Below are 21856 nucleotides of genomic sequence, written 5' to 3'. Positions count from 1 at the left end.
AATGCCAGAGGGAAAAGAGGCATGGCCTCACACAGTCACTCTATCCACCCACATTTGACAAGAATGAAAACCTCCTACCTCCCTGCATTCTTGACAAACCCAATATCTGCCAAAATTTCCTCACAAATGTCACAGCGGAAACACTCGGGATGCCAGCTGTTATTCATAGCTTTAATAACTCGGCCAATGATGAATTCACCTGTGCAGAAAGAGCACATAAAAGATGTCGAGTACGGGAAAAAAACATTAGGAAAAAAAAATGTTTACATCTTTTTCCACAAATATGCAAATATGGACTTTTTATGTATGCAACTACCAGAGTAAGTGATACATTTGAAAAAAAAAAAAAAGGCCTTTTAATTTCATCTAAGCTTTATAACCCCCCCCCGCCCCCCCACAAAGCCATATTTTTGGGCTGTCTTGTAAAATTTCTAAGTCTGGCTTTCCTTTGTAAACCTATGTACTGGGGCTTTTTTTTTTTTATTATTATTATTGAGCTAAAAGGGAACGTTTACAAATCAAGTCAGTCTGTCACATATAAGTTTATATACACCTTATACCATACTCCCACTTGCTCTCCCCCTAATGAGTCAGCCCTCCAGTCTCTCGTGACAATTTTGCCAGCTTCCAACTCTCTCTACCCTCCCATCCCCCCTCCAGACAGGAGATGCCAACACAGTCTCAAGTGTCCACCTGATACAAATAGCTCACTCTTCATCAGCATCTCTCTCCTACCCACTGTCCAGTCCCTTCCATGTCTGATGAGTTGTCTTCGGGAATGGTTCCTGTCCTGGGCCAACAGAAGGTTTGGGGACCATGACCACCGGGATTCCTCTGTACTGGGGCTTTTTTAAAATGCCTTTTGGTTCTTTCCAGTCATTGTCAACACAGACAATTGAAATCTATAGTACATTTTCTTGTAACCCATATTTAATTTCTTCTTTCATTAAACCTTTAGAATGTTCTAGTTTCTCCAATCTCTGGCAACCTTCTAGTAGAGCTGTTAGCAACCAGTGAAGGGGCTAAAAGGCAAGCAAGTCAGGCACAGATACCACACACTGCAACCCCAAGCATCTTAAGCACCTCATTGACTGTCCTCCCCTCTCTTTCCTTTGCAAACCCAAAAACAAATAGGTAAAGGTTCCATTAACAGGGGAAAGTTCTAGAAGATCAACTGACAGAGGTCCTAGTTAGTACCTAAATGCCTTTACACTAGATGTCCTTAAAAAATAAATTTTCTCCAGGTTTTGATACTCTTTCAGTTTGTTGTATATTAACAACAGGGAAGGGGACTGGTAAAGTACCTCACAATTATTTTTAATGATCACCAAAAATCATTGTTACCACTGACACTTAATAGTGTTAAATCATTTATTTTGGCGTTTATGACTTTACATTCAGTAGTAAAACTTACCACACTGATGGCAGCAAGGAGCAAAAAGCATCTGAAAATCATGTTCACAATACTTCCTTCCTTCAAACTGAAATAAAAAGTACCATCAACTTATAATATGAAATAATCACAGAATGAGTATGATTATTTTCTTGAGACATACAGGAAAGATGTTTTGGGATAAGAACTCTGCCCTAAGAATTTATAACTCTGCTGGGCCTTTGAAAAGCAGGTGTACCTTTGTACCTTTCTATGTACCTGCATGTTGTTGCAGGGAAGAGACGCTGAACGAGTTGAGACTGGAACTCATATTATGCTTCCAAACTATTGCGACTTCGCCCCTAACGACGCTTGATCGTTTTTTGGTTCACAAACACTCTCTTTAAGACTCTGATGCGGGCTATGGGCCTCTCTCCCCAGAAAATATGCACACACACACACACACACACAATTTTGCACGCAGTTTTGGAGGGTTCATAAATACACCCTGAAATGCCTCTAGGTTGCCATACTAAGAGTTCCTATTATCTGCATTTAAATCGTTAGATGAAAGATACAGTTAATAACATTCAGCAGGACCCTTCTAAGTGTCTCTCTGTGGAGGTGAGGGAGAGGAGTGGTACAACTGGGAGGGGGTGGGGGGGCGGCAGTAGATTAATAGAATCTGAGAGACACTAAAAGGCAAAGAAAGAACGGCATGAGTGGGGAAAGCTACAAATGGTCTTGAAGCGGTATGGGGCTGCAGGTGGAAACGCGCTACTCTAAGACTGCTTCAGCAGCCCAGGCAGGGGATAAGCAGTACTTAAGTGATTCAAAATGCTGAGTAACACATTCCATTTATATAGCATTTTATATTTTGCAAAGTGTTTTCATACAGATTGTCTCATGTGATCCTCCCCAAGCCCTGTAAGGTAAGTAGGCGAGGAAGTATGTCTACAGAGGATAAGCAAGTTGCCCAAGGTCAAAGAGACAGCCAACTGCAAAACTGCATTTTTTCTCCTGATAGTCAGCAAACATTTGTTGCTCACGTACTCCCCTAAGGAACTACAAACATCCTCCCACCATTTTTAGGACGGTATCTAAAATTTTGTCTTCAATTTAAATATGTACAAAAGGTAAGTATTCTAGCATGTTTTAATATTACCATTTTAAAATGAAACCATCAAATCTCTCTTTTAAATGTGAACAATGGAATCATAGTATAGTACCACAGTGATTTGATACAGACCATATTATTCTTTAAAGCTGGAAACTGCACAGCCTTCGTTTCTCTCACTGAACCATTTCTACTTCACTTTCCCCACAGCGTTTTATCCTAATTAGTATTTTTATACTGAAGGCTTTAACTGATCACCTTACCAGACTTCTCTGCAATTAAAATGCATCTGTAACATGAAACCTTAAAATGTGTTTTACCTTTGGAATCCATAAATCTCTAAAAGTTAAAATTCTTTCTTCTGCATTATCATAACATTTATTATTATTGCACAACTATTCAAAACTTAAATATATTATAAACGTTCCTATCTGAAAAGCATATCTTGATGACATAAGCAGGCTGCCCTTCTTCCCTACAATTATTTCACATATCCATGAATAAAATATGACTCACTGCTGAAACGAGCTAGGGTTCTGCGTTAATTCTAGGTGTATTTTCTATCTGGGGGCTTCCTTTAAAAAAAAAAAGAAAATGTATACGCTAAGACACAAATAAGTCATGGGAATTGTTATAGCAATGTCTTCCCTTGATGATGCTTTGAGGTCCTTACAAGTTATATGGCAAAACCCCCAGAGTCTGATTATCAAAATCCGTTTTTAATGATCTATCAGTTGTCAATCCAACTTTGTCAAGTATGGCTGCAGATTTAGCCCACTCGATTTATTGAAACTATCTGCCATAGCTTAATTGGCAAAGCCAGTCCTCACCGTTGAGCCAACTAAATCAGCTTTATTTTCTGCCAGAAGTCTTCATTTTTTAATTCAAAGGAATACGGCCATTTTTAAATAAACAAATGTCAATAAATCAATATGCTGTTACTCAATCCTCGGTTTGTTATAATGCATTGTAATTTGTACTCAAAAGTAAAAGTTATTTATGGAGTGAGATATAGTCCTCCGTTGAATGTATGTTATATATACGTATAGAAATCTGATGTTTAGCTTTAGCAATAATTAAAAAAAAAATCAAGTATAAAAACTCAGAAATAATTTCATTAATTCAGTTAGAAATGATCAACTTTTACTCTGTATTTAATGAAAGAAAAAGATGTATACTGCTCAAAAAACAAAACATTATATTAAATTAAATTAAATTGGATTGACTGTAATTTCAATAAATCTTTCAAGATATGGTTTTAAATAGGTAGCATACTGTAGGGGGTAAGAACACTGACTATGGATCCAGACTGCCCGAGTTCAAATCCTGACTGAGCCACTGACTGGTTGTGACCTTTGCTAAGTTGCTTACCCTCTCACTGCCACATCAGAACCACAAACCCATATGCTGTCTATTCTAGCTCATAACACATTCTTACTATGCTCATCACTTCTTACCAAGGCTCTCTTTGCTTTGCTCTCTCAGGATTCTCCTTGAAAGAGTATGAGTTCTTTTGAAAAGAGTAAGGGGGTAAAAGAGGCACAATCCTGAAAGGAAGCCGTGGCGACTCCCAGCAGTCTCCAGCTGTAACGTGTATCTGAATACAGAATATCTAACATAGTTTCTAAAGTCAGGCTTCATCCTTAACAAGGAAATACATGAGGCAGGGAAAGACTAGAAACCTTATGGGTTTAAGGACCCTGATTAATTCCTTTTGCTTGGTAAACCGGAGCAATGCATTATACTAAGATTTAAAGTTCCTTTCTTGTAAAGTGGAAAAAGCAAATATATTATCAGGCAAATTAATTTTAGGAAAGGGATCCAGATATTGAATCCCTAGAAACCAGAATACGAAGATTCAAAATCTGATTTCTTTGAAACTACCCACACTGCAAATTCCTTGCCTATCCTAGGGTACGCTTACAGCATGAAGACTAACGCTGAAACTCCAAGCTGGGGGACTTCTTTTGCTATAATGAGTTGCCTCTTTTCTACAATGTGTAGACGTTACCAAACACAGTCATTTATGGCTCAATTTCTGAGTCTGGGAGAAAGGCCAGAAGGTGATCAAAAGTAAAATTTTAAAATAAAGAAATCTGAAAGAATCAAGCTTCCATAAATAATGTCTTTCTAGATAATTACACGTAGCATCCCAAAACTGATTTATAACAAGGAATACAGTACCCGTGCCCGTTGCCATCAAGTCAATTCCGACTCACAGCGACCCTACAGGGCAGAGCAAAACTGGCCCACAGAGTTTCCAAGGAGTGGTTGGTGGACGACAACAGCCAGCCCTTTGGTTAGCAGCTGAGCTCTTAATCACAGTGCCACCAGGGCCCCAATAAGCCTATAAAAATATTAATATTCCAAATCAGTAGTATTTAAACACATTGACTAGGGTCCCACCACCTGCAGGTAGCAGGGCTTGTTGAGCGAGGGAGAAGATGAACTCCAAGCAAGAAGGGCTTTGCTGCCGTTTTAACTTCTGGAGTTCTGTGAAGATTGCCCTTAGAGAAAAAAAAGTTCAGCATTGGAAACTTAGTTGAAAGTCTCATTTTAAACCAAGTAAGTACGAACGTTGAAAATCTTCACTTGGTGATTGTGTTAGGTAAGGGGCAAATCCCCCCTTTGTTGCCAATTGTGTGATAAGGATCAGCATAAACCCCCAAAATGTGGGGACTGATCCAGTACGTACTTTCTCACTTCTCCATCTACACTGCCAACTGCCCACATGCTGCACTCTCTCCAACCATAGCCTCCTAAAGCTGGGTCAGAGCTCACAAGTTAGAAGGACATCTTCCTTCAGCCCAGCTGCCTATGTAGCGCTTCTTTGACCCTAGCCACCTGGAGCTGGGTTAGAGCTCATAAAATTAAAAGAACACTGCCCTTCAGACTGCCAAAGAGGCAGACACCATCTCCAAGCTCGGGGAGACCACACGTTACCCCAACCTTCTGTCCTGCTGGCCAGAGATTTGAGGCCGGTTTCCCACTACCCTTTCAGGATGCTAGCCACAAGCTCAGGAGTCCATAAGACAGCTTGTTGGCTCCTACTGCCCCTTTGGGTTTGATGATTTGTTGAAATGACTCACAGAATTCACGGACAGTATACTGTACTTAAAGCTAAAGATTATGGTCAAAAAGTATACAAACGAGGAGATGCATAGGGTAAGGTCTGAGTGGGTTCTCAATGCAAAGCTTTCATGTGCCTAGGGGATACTCTACCCTCTCGAGAACAAATGTTCTCACCAACCAGGAAGCCGTCACCAACCAGGAAGCTCTCCAAGCCTCTGTGTTCAGGGGTCTTTGTTGCCCTCACCACATGGTCATGATAGATTAAATCATGCCTCCTGAGGCCAGCTGACATCGGGCTACCAGGTGATTCCTCTTGGTCTGGTCCCCCCCCTCCCCCCAATTCATTAGCCTCAGGCGTGGTCTGGCTTAAAAGAACTGAGATCAAAGGGCAAACTGTTCTTTTCAAGGAGATTTCACACCTTGCAGTGATTTATACTGGTTTGTCATAAAGCGCTTTGAAATGCCTGGGTCAGCAGATAAACACCTTTTCTGATTGTAACATTTTCCCCCAACTAGTCTTCCATTCTCAGGTTTCAGTCTTCCTGAATAATCAGGATACAGTATTAGAGGAAATGAGTGAAGAGTTCTCTTTGTAAATTATAGCTCCACTAAATCACTCATCATAAATGGGTCTTTCCTGTTATGCATTCTGTGATAGGAAAAAAGGATACATTTGGGAAATTTGAACTAAGGAGGAGAAGGAAATAAATCTGAAGCGTCAACAAAGAACCCAACCCCTAAACATGTACCATCTCAGGTTGAAAATGGCAGCACACCAAGTCCTGAGTCCTTGGCTCAGTCCATCCTCTGATTTGTAAAAAATCTGAAATTATATTATCCTGTAACTTGGTTCCATTTCTATCCTAAAGTGCTTTCTTGGTGCAAAAATTAAGGTACATCTTTTACTGGAAATAATCTTGCATGTCACAAAGGTAGATTTAGGAACCATTATAGCTGGTGTTAAGAGGAGCCCTGGTGGCACGGTGGTTAAGTGCTTGGATGCTGTCTTGGCCATCTAGTTCTGCTATAACAGATATACTGCAAGTTGATGGTTTTAACAAAGAGAAATTTATTCTCTCACAGTCTAGTAGGCTAAAAGTCCAAATTCAGGGCATCAATCAGATCCAAGGGAAGGCTTTCTCTTCTCTGTTAGCTCTGGTGGAAGGTCCTTGTCATCAGTCTTCCCTTGGTCTAGGAGCTTTTTTTAGTGCAGGGACCCCAGGTCCGAAGGACACATGCTCTTGGCTCTGCTTTCTTCGTGGTATGAGGTCCCCATGTCTCTCTGCTCGCTTCTCTCTTTTATATCTCAAAAGAGACTGATTTAAGACACAATCTAATCTTGTGGATTGAGTCCTGCTCATTAACATAACTGCCGCCAATCCCATCTCATCACATCACATCATAGAGACAAAATTTACAACAAACAGGAGGATCACATCAGATGACAAAATGGTGTACAATTCAAACAATATTGGGAATCATGGCCCAGCCAAGTTGACATATATTTTTGGGGGACACAATTCAATTCATGGCAGATGTTAACTGAAAGGATGGCGGTTGGAACCCACCAGCTGCTCCTCAGGAGAAAGCTGTCTGCTTCCGTAAAGATTACAGCCTTGGAAACCCTAAGGGGTAGTTCTACTCTGTCCTATAGGGCTGCTATAAGTCAGAATCAACTCAACAGCAAAAGGAATAGTTGGTGTTAGGGTCTTGCTTTGAATCACTATTTCCCCCTGGAAGTGGCATTTCATCCGCTTTTTCCTGCCACTATTGACTTGGTCATTTTACAAATATTTCTTCATTTTCATTAAAGAAAACGACTGGATGATCTGAGATACTGATAACATAAAAACCAGCATCTATGGAAATAGATTTTTCTTTGAGGATAAATACAATACCAAATTTAAATATCAGTATTCATATACAGGAGCCCTGGTAGCACAGCGGTTAAGAGCTATGGCTGCTAACTAAAAGGCCAGCAGTCCAAATCCACTAGTGGCTCCTTGGAAATCCTATCGAGCAGCTCTACTCTGGCCTGTAAGGTCACTGTCAAGTTGGAATTGGCTCGATGGCAATGGGTTTGGTTTTTCTTTGTTTTTTTAAAAATCATATATAATTCATATACTTGTACAATCTTTCTATAATTTTCTTGGTCTGAAAATGATGAAAAGAACTACATAAGTTGTAAAGTGCTACCCAAATCATTGTAGGTTTTCCATAAATATTTACCAAATGAAGCAATATTGATGGTTATACGGAAGACAGCATCATTTGCCAGAATGATGAAAGTATCATTCCTAAGAAACCATGTAAGTTTTAGTTAGGGGCAGGACATTATAATGGAAGAGAACACAGCCTTTGGAGACAAACACACTTGAGATAAAATCCTGATTTTACTACTTGTCTGCCAGTTAAGATCTCTGAGCCTCATATTAGCCAGATGTAAACTGGGAATAACAGTACCTAACTTGAAGGGCTAGTGTAAGAATTAAAGGAAAGAAGAAGAACAACAAAAAGATTGTACAACACTTTTAGGGCAGTGCCTGGCTCATGCAGGGATTTAATGATATTATTTGAGGGATATTAATATTAATGTGATTTACAAATCTTCTAAAATTGGCAATCATATAACATTTATTCACATGTAAAGTACTATTTCAGGCAAGGTAAAAGAACAGGAATCAACACAAGACATGCGAGACCTAGGCTCAAGAGACTTACATAAAACTGGGGAGGAACATCTCAAGTCTTGGTGGTGGTGGTGGAAAGTGATACCACAGTTGTTGTTTTAACATGTTCGCCACTACCTTCTGATATAGTCTTAAAATTAAAATATGAATAGTTGTTATAATCAGAAATATATGAAAGTTATTTAGAAATAAAATGAAAAAGTAAGAGTACTTTATAAAGTTGTAAATATGTGAATAGGAGAAACTGAATTTCAGTTTGGGAAACCAGTTCTAATAATTACTTGTAACTGTACCTTGCTTTCTGATTAATGAGGGTATTATCTTCATTACAAATACTTGAGTGATGAACCATCCAACGATGGTACACTTATCTTCCCTTGTCCTGAAGAAAAAGTATGCTTTCTTTAGGGTGTTTCTTAAATGAATGATTTCTAGAAATCATTTCTGATTAAATTTATGGCACAAGAATTAAGTCTGGCTGCAGTCAAGTTCTTAAGAGACAGAACTATGAAAAGGTTTTTGCTTCATGTAGAATATTAATATTGCCTCTTCACCTGAACAACCCGAGGAACACACCAATTTAAGGTTAACTTGCTATTACCACAGTGAGGTCCGTAACTGTTTGAAGGGACGCTCTCATTGCTGGGTGCAGTGGTTCTAACCAAGGGCCCTTTTCCCCCCACCTCAGGGGACATTTGGCAATGTCTGGACACATTTCTGGCTGTCACAACTGAGAAGGGAACTGCTATGGACATCTAGTGGATAAAGACCAGGGATGCTGCTAAGCATCTTATAATGTACAGGACAGTCCCCACGACAAGGAATTATTCAGCTCAAAACGTCAACAGTGCCAAGGATGAGAAACCCTGCTTTAGCATGTGTAAGCATTACTTATCCAAAGTAGAGCCCACGGGGGAAAGGAGGAAGGGAGTAAGTTAATTTACCAGCTGCTTTACATGCTACGTTGGTTCAAATTCATAACCCTATGAGATAGGCTTGTTTATCCCTTTTAGAGAAGACTGAAATTCAGATAGATTCAATAACTGTGCCAAGGTCAGTAAATGGTGGAGCCAGGCTTCAAACCCAAGGCCCTCTGACCCCAAAGCCTGTGCTTTTTCCTTTGTACTGCTCCCTATCTTTCAGGCAGAGGGATAAAGAAAATGACCTAGGATTCTTAAATTATCTTCAACTTTCCAAACTATTGCTTTTGTGGATTTCTATCAGAATTCAAAAATTGTGGTTGAAAGGTAACACGGAACTATGAATCTAACCAGCTTCACTGTCAACACACAATGTGACCTTTGCTTCAGAATTCCTCATCTGAACACAGATGAATGTATTGATGTGGAGAAATTACATCCCAGTCTTGGGCTGTGGGGTTCCTTTTTGACTACTGATAATAAAGTGAATCCACCTTCCATCCTCTATTCTGCAAATCTGAGAAAAATACAGAGGTCCTGAAAAGTAGTAACTGTGGACACACACTTCTTAAGACATCTTAGGATGCGCAGCTTCACCAAGCTTCATCCAGTCGTTAACAATTAGTGACCTCTAAGGGCAAGGCACCATGCTAGGAGCAGTGGTGGTTGTTGTCAGTTGCCATCGAGCTCATACTGACTCATGGTGAGCCCAGGTGTGCAGAGAAGAGTTACTCCGTACGTTTTTCAAGGTTGTGACCTTTCAGAAGCAGACTGCCAGGCCTGTCTTCCAAGGCATCGCTGGGTGGGTTCGAACTAATAACCTTGAGGCTAGTAGCCGAACACTTAACAATTTGTACTACCCAGTTAACAGTCTCTAAAACCACATAATAATTATTTTTAAAAATTAGACAGGGTTATTTACTGATTAGATAGTAGATAAGAATTACTTTAGGTGAAGGGAAGGACAATACTCAATACAAGGAAGGTCAGCACAACTGGACTGGACCAAAAGCAAAGAAGTTTCCTGGATAAATTGAATGCTTCGAAGGTCAGTGGAGCAAGGGCAGGGGTTTGGGGACTATGGCTATAGGGGACATCTAAGTCAACTGGCAAAATAAATTCTATTAAGAAAACATTCTGCATCCCACTTTGAAGTATGGCGTCTGGGGTCTCAAATGCTAACAAGCCGCCATCTAAGATGCATCAATTGGTCTCAACCCACCTGGATCAAAGGAGAATGAAGAACATCAAGGTCACAAGATAATTATGAGCCCAAGAGACAGAAGGGCCACATGAACTAGAGACTTACATCATCCTGAGACCAGAAGAACTAGATGGTGCCCGGCCACAACCAATGACTGCCCTGATAGGGAGCACAACAGAGAACTCCTGAGGGAGCAGGAGATCAGTGGGATGCAGACCCCAAATTCTCATAAAAAGACCAGACTTAATGGTCTGACTGAGACTAGAAGAATCCCGGCGGTCATGGTCCCCAAACCTTCTGTTGGCCCAGGACAGGAACCATTCCCGAAGACAACTCATCAGACATGGAAGGGACTGGACAATGGGTTGGAAAGAGATGCTGATGAGGGGTGAGCTACTTGTATCAGGTCGACACTTGAGACTGTGTTGGCATCTCCTGTCTGGAGGGGAGATGAGAGGGTAGGGGGGTTAGAAACTGGCAAAATGCTCACTAAAGGAGAGACTAGAAGGAGGAAGTGGGCTGACTCATGGAGAGTAAATGGGAGTATGTAGTCAGGTGTATATAAGTTTATATGTGAGAGACTGACTTGATTTCTAAACTTTCACTTAAAGCACAGTAAAAATTATTTTTTAAAAAATAGTATCTTCCATTTATTAAGCTCTTACCAAATGCCAGGCACTGTGCTAAAAGATGTTAAACATTATTTACTTCAGCTTTCAGTAGATTCTGGGAGGCAAAAAAAATCTGTCATCAGGTAGATTTAACTTGTCTTCCCCATTATTGACCAATCCATAATACTGTGAGGTTTTTTCACCTAACTTCCAACAACTTGGTCTATCAGTCTAGCCTAATCCACTGTACGCTGAGTTCCTTAAGGACCAAGTCTTATATTGTTCACCATTCTGCTTCTAGAATATAACACATTGCCTGGCATGCTGTCATTGACTAATTAATACTATAAATATTTGTTGAATGGATGGACAGATCAATAAATGAATAGGTAAATGAATGAATGTCATTTACAAAATCTCACAGAAGAAAATCAGAGAAGGATCATAGGAAGAGGAGATTTAATCCCCCGTGGAACATGGCACAGCTCATAAGCAGACAACAAAGTTATAAATACTGCCCTTAATCTGCCAGAGACCAGATCATGGCAACTGTAGGTCCCTCTTTTCTTCTGGCTGTTTATTTTTTAAAAATCACAGGAGTAAGGGTTCTAGAATATAAATCTGTTATACCTACAACTGGTGGCACAATGGTTAAGTGCTCAGCTGCTAACTAAGGTTTGAACCCATCTAGCTGCTCCGTGGGAGAAAAGACCTGGCCATCTGTTCCCATAAAGATGACACCCTAGAAAATCCTATGGGGCAGTTGTACTCTACCATGTAGTGTCACTATGAGTAAAAATCGACTTTACAGACCTAACAACAATACCCGCAACAAGCTAGAAAACAACTACTGGGAAGTTCTACACATCACTAATACTTAAACATATCTGCTGAGCTGAAACATGGTGTTAAGAGAAAATCAATGGTAAAGAGAGAGAAGAGAAGACTGAGGATAAAGCATGTAGGTAAAAAGTTCTTTTTTGAAGCAAAAGGCTACGGATTAGAGAAATGATTCTGCAAAGTGTCACATAATTAGTTTAGTCCATGGAACAAGTTTTTACTTTTACATTTAATAAGACTGCTCTGATACAGGAAGCACAGGCACTAAAATAAGTCAGGGAAAAGAACCCCGTAACACCGAGCCCATTGCCACCAAGTTGATTTTAACTCATAGTGACCCTAAAGGACAGGGGAGAACTGCCCCACAGGACTTCCAAGGCTGCAAATCTTTATGGAGGCGATTGCCACATCTTTCTCCCGTGGAGCACCTGGTGGGTTCAAACTGCCAATCTTTTGGATAGCAGCCAAGCGCTTAACCACCGTGCCACCAGGGCTCCTTAAATAAGTCAGACCATGTGTTATTTCCTCCCACCTCAACCTACTGTTCCTTGGTTTCCTCCAAGATCTTAAATTGTGCCCACGCTGGCAGAAAGTTCCTGACGTGAATAAATACTCATACGCCGTAAGCCCTGATCAATAGAGGCAGGCCACGATATAATCATGTCAAAAGTTCTTCTCTTTTTTAAAATTTTTTATTTTGAAATAATTTTAGATTTACTAAAGAGTTGCAAAAATAAGTTCCCACTTACCCTTTACCAAACGTCCCCTGATGTTGACATCTTACACGTGAGGAAGGGCAAACTTGTGCTGTAATGTGCTAGATCATATTTTATGTGTTGTGGGTCATATGGTCTCTGTGTCAATTCATCAACTTTGCAGGTTTAGCGAGCAAGCAGCCACAGACAACATGCAAACAAATGAACATCGCTGTGTTCCAATAAAACTTTGTTTACTGACACTGAATTTCATGTAATTTTCGTATGTAATAAAATATTATTATTCTTTTGATTTTCCCTCCAACCATTTAAAAATGAAAAGTCATTCTTAGCTCACTGGTTGTACAAAGACAGGTGGCAGGCTGTATTTAGCCAATGGGCTAGTTTCCCAATTTTCTCTCATACATTTACTAAATCTAATAAATTCACATTGGTATAATACACTTAACTAAACTACAGACTATTCAACATATACCAAAGTAATTAGGACAGTTCTTGCACCTGACAAAACCACTTGGATGGGAAGACAAGCATATAAACAAACAGCTATAATAAAATGTGATAAATGATCTCCGTACTGGAAGCAAAAACAAAGTGCTGTATGAACTCAGGAAGAGAAATGAAATTAAGCAGATGGGATCAGGCTGAAAACAGCACTAACGGTGTCTTGCAATGAGAAACACCTTGGGTGAACTAGTCCTTACGGATAATGGAAGCTGCAGAGCACAAGAATGAGTTCTACCTTACATTCTTCAGCAGTAACGCATTACAATCTTGAGTCAAATCTTAAGTTCACTTTTTAAATCACATAATCTACCGGGGTTCAAGTTCACCTTGAGTAAGGCGTCAATGTTGGAGCACTGGTGGCGCAGCGGTTAAGCGCTTGGCTGCTACTTTGAACCCCTCAACCACTCTGCAGGAGAAAGATGTGGCAGTCTACTTCCATAAAGATTTATGGCTTAGGAAACCCTATGGGGCAGCTCTATTCTGCCCTATAGGGTTGCAGTGAGCCGGAATCGACTTGACGACAATGGGTATGGTGTTTTTGGTTTTAAGGCGTCCATAAGGGTACTTGATCCTGGTTGCTGCTATATCACATTTAAGAGGAACTGCAGATGAGACAGAAATACCTGTGCTCCATCAGCTCATCTCCAGACACACATCCTAGAGAGCGGGCAGGAAACAACAGTCGAATTCTAGGTTTGCCTTTGTGGCCAAAGGGGAAGAACGCTGTGGATATCTGACCTAAAAGAGCAGGGAGTTTCATAGTAAAAGTAAATCACATTTTCGAGAGGGAAGTGAACACTGAAAATCCACGTTTAAGATTTCATAGCTAGTCTTCTAGGGAAAAGAGAGTAGGGACTGTGAAAACAAGGGTAGGCTGATGCTGTGACCATAAGAGAAAAGCAAGAACAGAGGTAGAGAGTAGAAAAGATACACATGCTATTATCACCAAGACGGGAAGCACATCCGTCCTGCCTCAAACGGAAAACAAACCAGGTATGTTTTCAAGCTTCCTTTTCTACAAAGCAATCTATTGTTGGGTATGACTGAGAATATGGATTATTCCTTGGAAGCACTAGATAACTTTTTCTCTAATATTATTTAATCAAACTGTCCCTTGCAGGTTTACAAATCCCTGGCCTGGAAAAGGAGTTTTAATGGTAAACTTTTGTGGCTAAAATAGCAATCTCCCTCAAGGCCCAAGAGAGCTTAGGCTAGAGCAACAGCTCATTAATAAACTAGCTCTGGGTATTCATGGCATCTTCTGGAACACTATCAGACAAACCTAGAAAAGTAAAGGGTAGAGTTAAGGGGGTGGGCAGGAGAACAAGTGTGAGTCATGCTTTATTCTATTCTATTCAAGGCTGTAACAGAGCGTTTCCCTCTGACTAAGCATAAATGGCTTTGCAGATTACAGACCCAAATATGGAACTTTGAGTCTATGTGGTGTCCATGCTCATTAATGGAGGCAGCTTAACAATATTATTAACTCCAAAGTGCCAGAAAAAAGGACAAAGTGGGAGAAAGAAAATGATGATGGTTGGCGCTCCAGGGTGCTCTCAGAGGGAATCGCAGGCAGAGAAACAAGAAATATGTTTGGAAAAACAGGACCTGAGTTCTTCTCTCTTGCTCCTTTACAAGCTCTCCTGAGAATCTATAATCATTCATTTGCTGTAATTACCCATTTCAATAAAAAATATCTTACATCTGAAAAGGTATGTAAGGGAAAGAATATTGTACCAGACATTAGGAGACAAATCTACATTCTAATCCTATTCACGTCACAAAACAGCTGTTTCATCAAGGACATTTCAACCTTTCTGGGTCTAAAAAAAAACAGGAAGGGTAGGTGTAAGGAGGGTGTTTACACACTCTAAATACCAGTGTCCCCCCCGCCATCCAGAGCCAGGTCTCTATGATTCCTTTAAATGTGCTTTGGAAGTATTATTTCATTCCCTGCCACAGTCCTGGCAGGCCTCCGCCTGTGGCTGATTTTTATAGAGTGTTTCATCTCTACTCAACAGAAGCGGGTCCTTAGATTCTCTGACCCGAAATGAGGAACTGCCCACCGCACCACCAATCCTGCAAGAAATTCTGTCTCTTACTGCTGCCTCAGCCCCTAGGGATTTCCTTTTCTTCGTCATGACTCCAGACCATATCCTCTTCATTAACCACAACCCCAGCCAGGACCTCTAGCCCTGATGCCACCATTCACATCCCCTCTGAAACCCCTTTTCCCATTCTCTTCCCTCCTGCTGGTGGACACTGCACCTCTCCTGCCCCTTCCCACCTTATAACCATCACTTCCCATTCCCATCCCCAAAGCCATGACCTTTGACAAAACAAAATTCCATTGCCCAGGGAGTTAGGAAGAACAGAAAGAAAAGAGAGAAAGAATTCCTGCTCTTTCTGCCAAGGCTTTTGTTGTAGGAAATGTGTGTTTCTGGCACATAGAACTCAAGAATGTGTACTAGTGAATAAAACAGCATTCCCTAACCAAAACTCTTAAAGCCATTTTGCACAGTTACACTATTACATACACAGTAGTTCTGTATTTCATGTACCCGTGAGGGGTTAAACAGCATTTCTGTGGGCTGGCCTGAAGACCTCACTGCCAGGGGCGGCATTGTTTCTATAGGAAAACGCTGCCTGAGTGCCCAACAAATGACTTACTAATGACCTTTAAAAAACTCCCTTTCCTTCCTCAGAATGGCTTGTAACATTGGGAAGTTTAAAAATCTGTTAAACAAAAGAAGAATCAAAGAACAGCCATCTATAGTTATAACATAATTCTATATACATATATGATCATACAGAGAAACACATATTAATAACAAGGACTGAGCTGGCAAAGTAAATTATCTAATTGATCTCTCTGTCACACATACACACATCATTCTTATTCGTCATTTACAGTGTGAGGTCAGCCTCCCCAGACCATTCCCAAAAATACACATTTATTGTAAGAAAAGGGTTTTAGCAATGGTGAAAATAAATACAAAGAAAGTGTAGACGACAAGGCAACACCCGAGCATTAAGAAAAACACGTGTCTGGAAAAGGGAAAAGAATACAAGATACACCAAAACCAAACCTGTTGCCATCGAGTTGGTTCTGACTTATAGTGACAAGATACATAAAAGAGCTAAAAATAGACAGTGTATCACCCCAAAATACTAATTTCCAAACAAGATCTTCTTAAGAAAATAAATGTGTGGAAGCTCCTTCTCGTGGTTACAGAAATCCAGCCACCTCTTTGTGACACTTCTTCTCTGCTCAAGGAACAATCCCTGAGCGCCCGCTCTGTAGAGCCCACTGGGAAAATAAGACACACTCATCCAATCTGAGAATAATTCCAAGGCACCATAAAAGCCATAAAATACAGCATTTGGTGAGGGAATACAGGTTGGTAGGAGGAGGAGAATTAGTCAATAAAAATCATGTACTAGGTAACAGACACTCATTTAGAGAGGATGTTCAATACCACTGTAGAAGCAGGAATCAGCAGGATCTGTGCAGGGGGCAGGTCGTGGAGACCCGAGTAGAGAAGCTAGAAAAATGGCGGCTGAAGTTAATGAAAGGATTTTGTGTGCTGAGCTGGAGTTCTTAGGTCTGACAGGTCAAGTCACAAGGGGATGTGGGTCCTGAAATACTGAACTGAACAAGTATAAATGGAGGGGTCTGTTATGGCATTCGGTCTAGGTATTACCCACATATTTCAAATATATGATATCACTAAACTGACAGATACCAGTAGGGCTCTATCTGCTACTTCAATAAAGTAACCTTTGATACTGAAATTTAAAGTGAAGAAAGATGCCTTAAAAAAGGGAGGGGAAAAAAAAGGGAGAGGAAGGGAAGGGGAGATAGCTTTATGCTTCTGTGCAGGTTGACTCACCTCATAGAAAAGTCCTTCTGGGAACTGCTGGAAGCACTGTGCACACACAAAGCACTGCTCATGGTACAGCTCGCCATTACTGTTCACGATCTTCTCAGCAGGCGCGAACCCGCCCTTACAGCGCTCACAGGTAGCACTGGCCAGGGCATTGGCCATGTTGCTGTAACACAAAACGACAGGGAGTCACAAACTGTCAGCCTTTTCTTAGGTTCAAGTTCAAACAGCACAAAGAATTGAGGAGCTAACTCTATCTGATCACGAAAATCCTACTTTATATATAAGGGCCTACACTTCACGCTTGTATTAAGTTCTCTAACTCAAATTGTGACAGTTTCTCTACCCTAGCATCTAGGTTCTGAAAGGCCCTCCTGTTTTGACTTCGTTTTTCTTTTAACACATCATTTCTCCCACTATCAAATACGCTATGAGTGAGCACCTACCACGTGCTGGGTGTTAGGGATAAAGATGAGAGACAAGAAGAGCCCTCAAGGGGCTCAGGTTTACAGCTTGATAAACAGCTTAATTAAAATACCCATAAACGACCAAATGGGCAACTAATTTGCTCTGTAAACTTTCACCTAATGCGCGCACACACACACACACACACACACCAATCCCCCAAGTGAACATCTCAGTCTGTTTCTTTCTCTCTGAAAACAGAATCTATACTGCATGTCAACTGAATGCCACATCATATCCGTTACATGGGTTACCTTTTGTCAAAAGCAACTGCTTAAGTAACTCCTACATCCAGCCAAGATGCTCTAGTGCTATTGATAATTGCAAAGACAATGAACAATAATATTATTGAACGTACCTTAAATCACAGAATATTACCATATCTTTGCACAAATAACGCACACCTTCTACGTTTGTTTGCCAAACACACCCTTCCCCCTCCCTAAGGTATTTTCCTAAGTATGCTATGCTTTCCTTTTTTTTACAGCAACATGTAAAAAATTTTTTTACATAGTGGGGCTTACAAAAATACTTCGAGGGGGAGAGGGCACAGTAGGCAAACAAATGTAGGAGGTGTGCGTTATTTATGTAAAAATACAGCATATTATAAATATGACTTTATAGGTGATGAAATGGAGACTTAGGAAAAATAACTAGCCAAAGGTCACAATGCTGGTTAGACAACAGAAGAAAATGTGCTAGAATTCAGGTCCCCCAGCTCACAGAATTACAATAACACATAAGATTTCAGTACCAATTTCTAATACATGAAAGGACACGATAGAGAAGGCACCGTGACTGACAAATCACGAATGTGAAACCAGGGTAGTCAAGTAACATACTAAGGAGGCCAGCCACTTGGGTAATTCCCTCATCAGTAATTCCACTATACCTTAAAACACACAGAAGGCATCCAATAATGGTCCCAAATTCTATCTAACCATTATGCAGCTTGGAAGAAGAAAAGCAAAATGGTTTTGACGGTATACAATTAGATAATTATTCATTCTCTAACAGGCTCCCTGGATTTCACATAAAGAACTGTGTTGTTTCCGAAAGGTCTCAAAGTGGAGGAGGTCTCTTAGCACAGCAGTCCATCGTTGGCCTAACTGTCCTTTGTCCTTTAGCAAGTTTTTTGTAGAACTTTTCAGATTCCCACTTGGAGTGCAAGCTGTACCTGTGCGCCTGGTCCCCTGGTACCACTTCTCACTTGCCAGATATTTAATCAATCCACCTTGTAAAGCTATTACCAACGTTTGTCTGAATCTTCACAAAGACTCTGTGAGGTAAATGACATGGGAAGTCTCCATTTTACAGACAGATTAACTGCCTTGCCCCATATTAGTCTTCAAGTTCTGTCGTTTCTTTAGGGAATTGTAACACACCAATGCAAAAGTGGTCATAACTACCTTGGTTCACCTCCATTCCCTCCCCCACCCCAATGGAAGGCAATGTTGCCGTTTGCATTCTCTCTCAAAAAAGTTTCAAAGAACAGTGTTCCTACTTTGCAGTCTTGCCATAAGTAACTCCATGCAGAAATACTATGCCCATAACCCATACCAATCAAAAGTCAATTTTTGATTATAGGCTTGCATATACAATTAAAAGATTTTAAAAAAGAGTGGTGGTGGGGGGAGAGGCAGCCTCATTGCTTTGCAAACCTGGCCAAAGCCTCAGGCAACCTACCTGCTCTACTAAGGGAAGGAAAACCATCACCACCACTTGGTCATTTCAAAATTACTGTGGGTTGGGGAGGAAAATCCGTAAAATTCCTTCTTCACCTGGCTCTGTCATAAGCTGGATCAACTGTGGCAGTTTTAGCAAAGGTCTGAGGAGCTTTCCTCTGACCAAAATCCACAGGTATCCCCTGATGAAGAAGTATGGTAAGCCTCCCACCTGCCCTCATAAGTCTTCAGTACTGTTATAAGAATGAAATAAGAAAATGTGTATAATGTATAAAACCACTTTGGAACTTAAATATAAGGCATTATTAATATTCTAAACCCTCTCAAAAGATTCAACACATCATCCATGATCTTAGTAGTAGAAGTCCAAAAGAGCTGGAAAAGGAGAACATTCTGAAATGTCCTGATTCATGATCACTTAATTTAGCAGTTCTCAAAGTGTGGGGTCACCATGACCCCTTCAGGGGTCTGCAAGGTCCTCCTTTTCCAACTACACATCTGTGGGAGGCCATATTTTCTTCACATACTTCATTCAAAACAACATATTGCAATAGGTTGAACACAGAAGCAGATATGAGAATCTGCCTTCTATTAAGACAGATATTAACAACAGCTGTAAAAATGTAAAACAATGCCTTCCTTCTGACTCATTTTTTTTTTTCTTTTGGAAGATAGTTATTTTTCATAAAAATATTTATGTTCACATGTAATCAGTTTTCTTACTTTGAAATGAACTAATATTCTAATGTTTTCTCAGTTTTAATTTCTAATACACTAAATATTGATAAACAATAGAGTTCTCAATAATTTTTAGGAGTGAAAAGCAGTCCTAATACCAAAAGGTTTGCTATTCACAGACCTGTTTATATTTCATTATTTTATGTTGTTGTTGTTAGCTGTCATTGAGTCAGCTCTGACACATGGTGACCCCTTGTACAGCAGAACAGGAGCCCACACAGGGGGCCAGTCCTATACCATCTTCACAATCACCGGCTTGCTCGATTCCATGGTTGTAGCCACTGTGCATTTTGCGTGCCATCCAACCTAGGAGCTCATTTTCCGACACTATATTGGACAAAATTCTTGAGATTTACAGGATTTTCACCGCAAATTTTTGAAAGTAGATGACCAGGCCTTTCTTCCTAGTCTGTCCTAGTCTGGAAGCTCTGCTGAAACCTGTCAGTTTTTGGTACTGTGGTAGCTTGCCTGTTGCTATGATGTGGGAAGCTATGCCACCAGTATTTCATTATATTATATATTACTTATGATCAAGTTCAAATACTCAAATAATTAGAATTAGAAACTAGGTAGACACATTATAAAAGCAAGAACATAGTTACTTCCTATACAGCAAAAATAAACTTGTTTTAGAGAAGAAAGAAAGAAAAGGAGTGAAAAGAAAGGGAATAGAAAACAAGACCATTAGAGGAAACTATCCAGAAAGTAAGAACATGATCTCACCATCTTAAGTGAACTGTTTACCGCTTCCCTCTTCCCTTTCATGTCTTTGGCCCTTCAGCATGATGTATTTTTTTTTTTTACAGCTAACTTTATACTTAATACTATATATGAAATCCCTTTTTAAAAGTCATGAATGGTATCATAGAATTAAACATGCAGTTATAGCTGTTACTCAGTCATGATGAATTGCTAATTTTTAGAAAAAGATTTTCACTAAAAAGTCTTGATGACAAAGATATGTATGTATAGGTAGCATACACACAAACACACCTTTAGTACAGAATCCTCATAATTGGCCAATCATAGCGGATTTAATGGACCTATTTCCAAAAATCGACCTCACACAGAAAATTTGATACCATCGAGCTTTCTGTTATTCACATGCTTCATTTACTAAGAGTATTCAGGACATATTTTCTGGTCTTAAAATGAACAACGTGCAAATCCAAAAATCATCTTGAGAATTCACCAAGTACTTAAACTGTTGGTTACAGTTTAATGACAATTCCCCAATTAGTCTTAAACAGAGCTAGTCAATGAGCTGTGAAGATAAATGACATCTGCTGCAACATGACAGGATGGACTGATGGAAACAGAGTCGGGTCAGTCACCTTTTCCTGACCTCTTCTTTGACAAATTTGGGATCTGTAATAACTGTAGCTTACAACTTTCAGTCAGGTCAACAATCTTCCCTGAGTTGGTCTAAAGGCTACTCTGCACTATATTTAAAAATAAATAAATATATATATATTTTTTTGCGCTAAAATTCCTTTAACAAAAACATTCAGACTAACCATTTAGAGTTGTTTAACAGCATTATCTTTACACACACACACACACACACACACACAAGTTACACGTCATCCTTATATATTCATTCAATCTTTTGGAAACAGTACTTTGAAATCCAATTAGCCTAACTTACAAAATTGTATTTCTTTATAAACCATCTTTAATTCAATTCTTAACCGATTTCCCCATTACTGTGACATTTTAGAGTATATATTTTTTCCAGTATAAATCTTCTCAATGAAAACTCTAAACCTCCCTTCCTTGGACTACCTAATGAAAATATCCGTACTATTATTGGGGACCTACTGAAGACAAAGACTTTATTACTCTTACTTTAAAGGTGGCATTTTCTGTCACATCCGCATTTCATCTAGTGGAAGTTTTTTTACATGACAAGGCAACCTAGCTGCCTCGCAGAAAGAAAAACTATCACTGAAAGTAAAGTAAATAAAACAGTATCAGCCATGTCAAAATGGCTAGTGAACTGAGAACCTGGAAGAGCAGTTCTCCCCGAGAG

At 40.0% G+C, this 21856-nt stretch overlaps 1 protein-coding gene across 8 annotated transcripts in view; it reads right to left on the bottom strand.

The window, feature by feature from the left end:
- The window catches only part of LIMS1 (LIM zinc finger domain containing 1), a 158517-nt gene that overhangs the window by 12729 nt on the left and 123932 nt on the right, over nucleotides 1-21856 (bottom strand). For 6 of the 8 annotated variants that reach the window (XM_064268599.1, XM_023552641.2, XM_023552638.2 and 3 more), the window contains exons 2-4: nucleotides 16943-17102; nucleotides 1415-1481; nucleotides 79-199 (exon numbers count right to left, since the gene is read on the bottom strand). In XM_064268599.1, the coding sequence (XP_064124669.1) occupies nucleotides 79-199; nucleotides 1415-1481; nucleotides 16943-17102 (348 nt within the window). Of the gene's footprint in view, nucleotides 1-78; nucleotides 200-1414; nucleotides 1482-8282; nucleotides 8455-8544; nucleotides 8634-16942; nucleotides 17103-21856 lie in introns of those variants that run through there. The other 2 variants (XR_010317910.1, XM_064268600.1) reach the window with 2 other exon arrangements.

This window comes from Loxodonta africana, chromosome 15, assembly GCF_030014295.1.
Source record: "Loxodonta africana isolate mLoxAfr1 chromosome 15, mLoxAfr1.hap2, whole genome shotgun sequence".
Lineage (NCBI taxonomy): Eukaryota > Metazoa > Chordata > Mammalia > Proboscidea > Elephantidae > Loxodonta > Loxodonta africana.
Note: the sequence above shows the minus strand (reverse complement) of the source record. Positions and strands in the feature narration are given on the sequence as shown.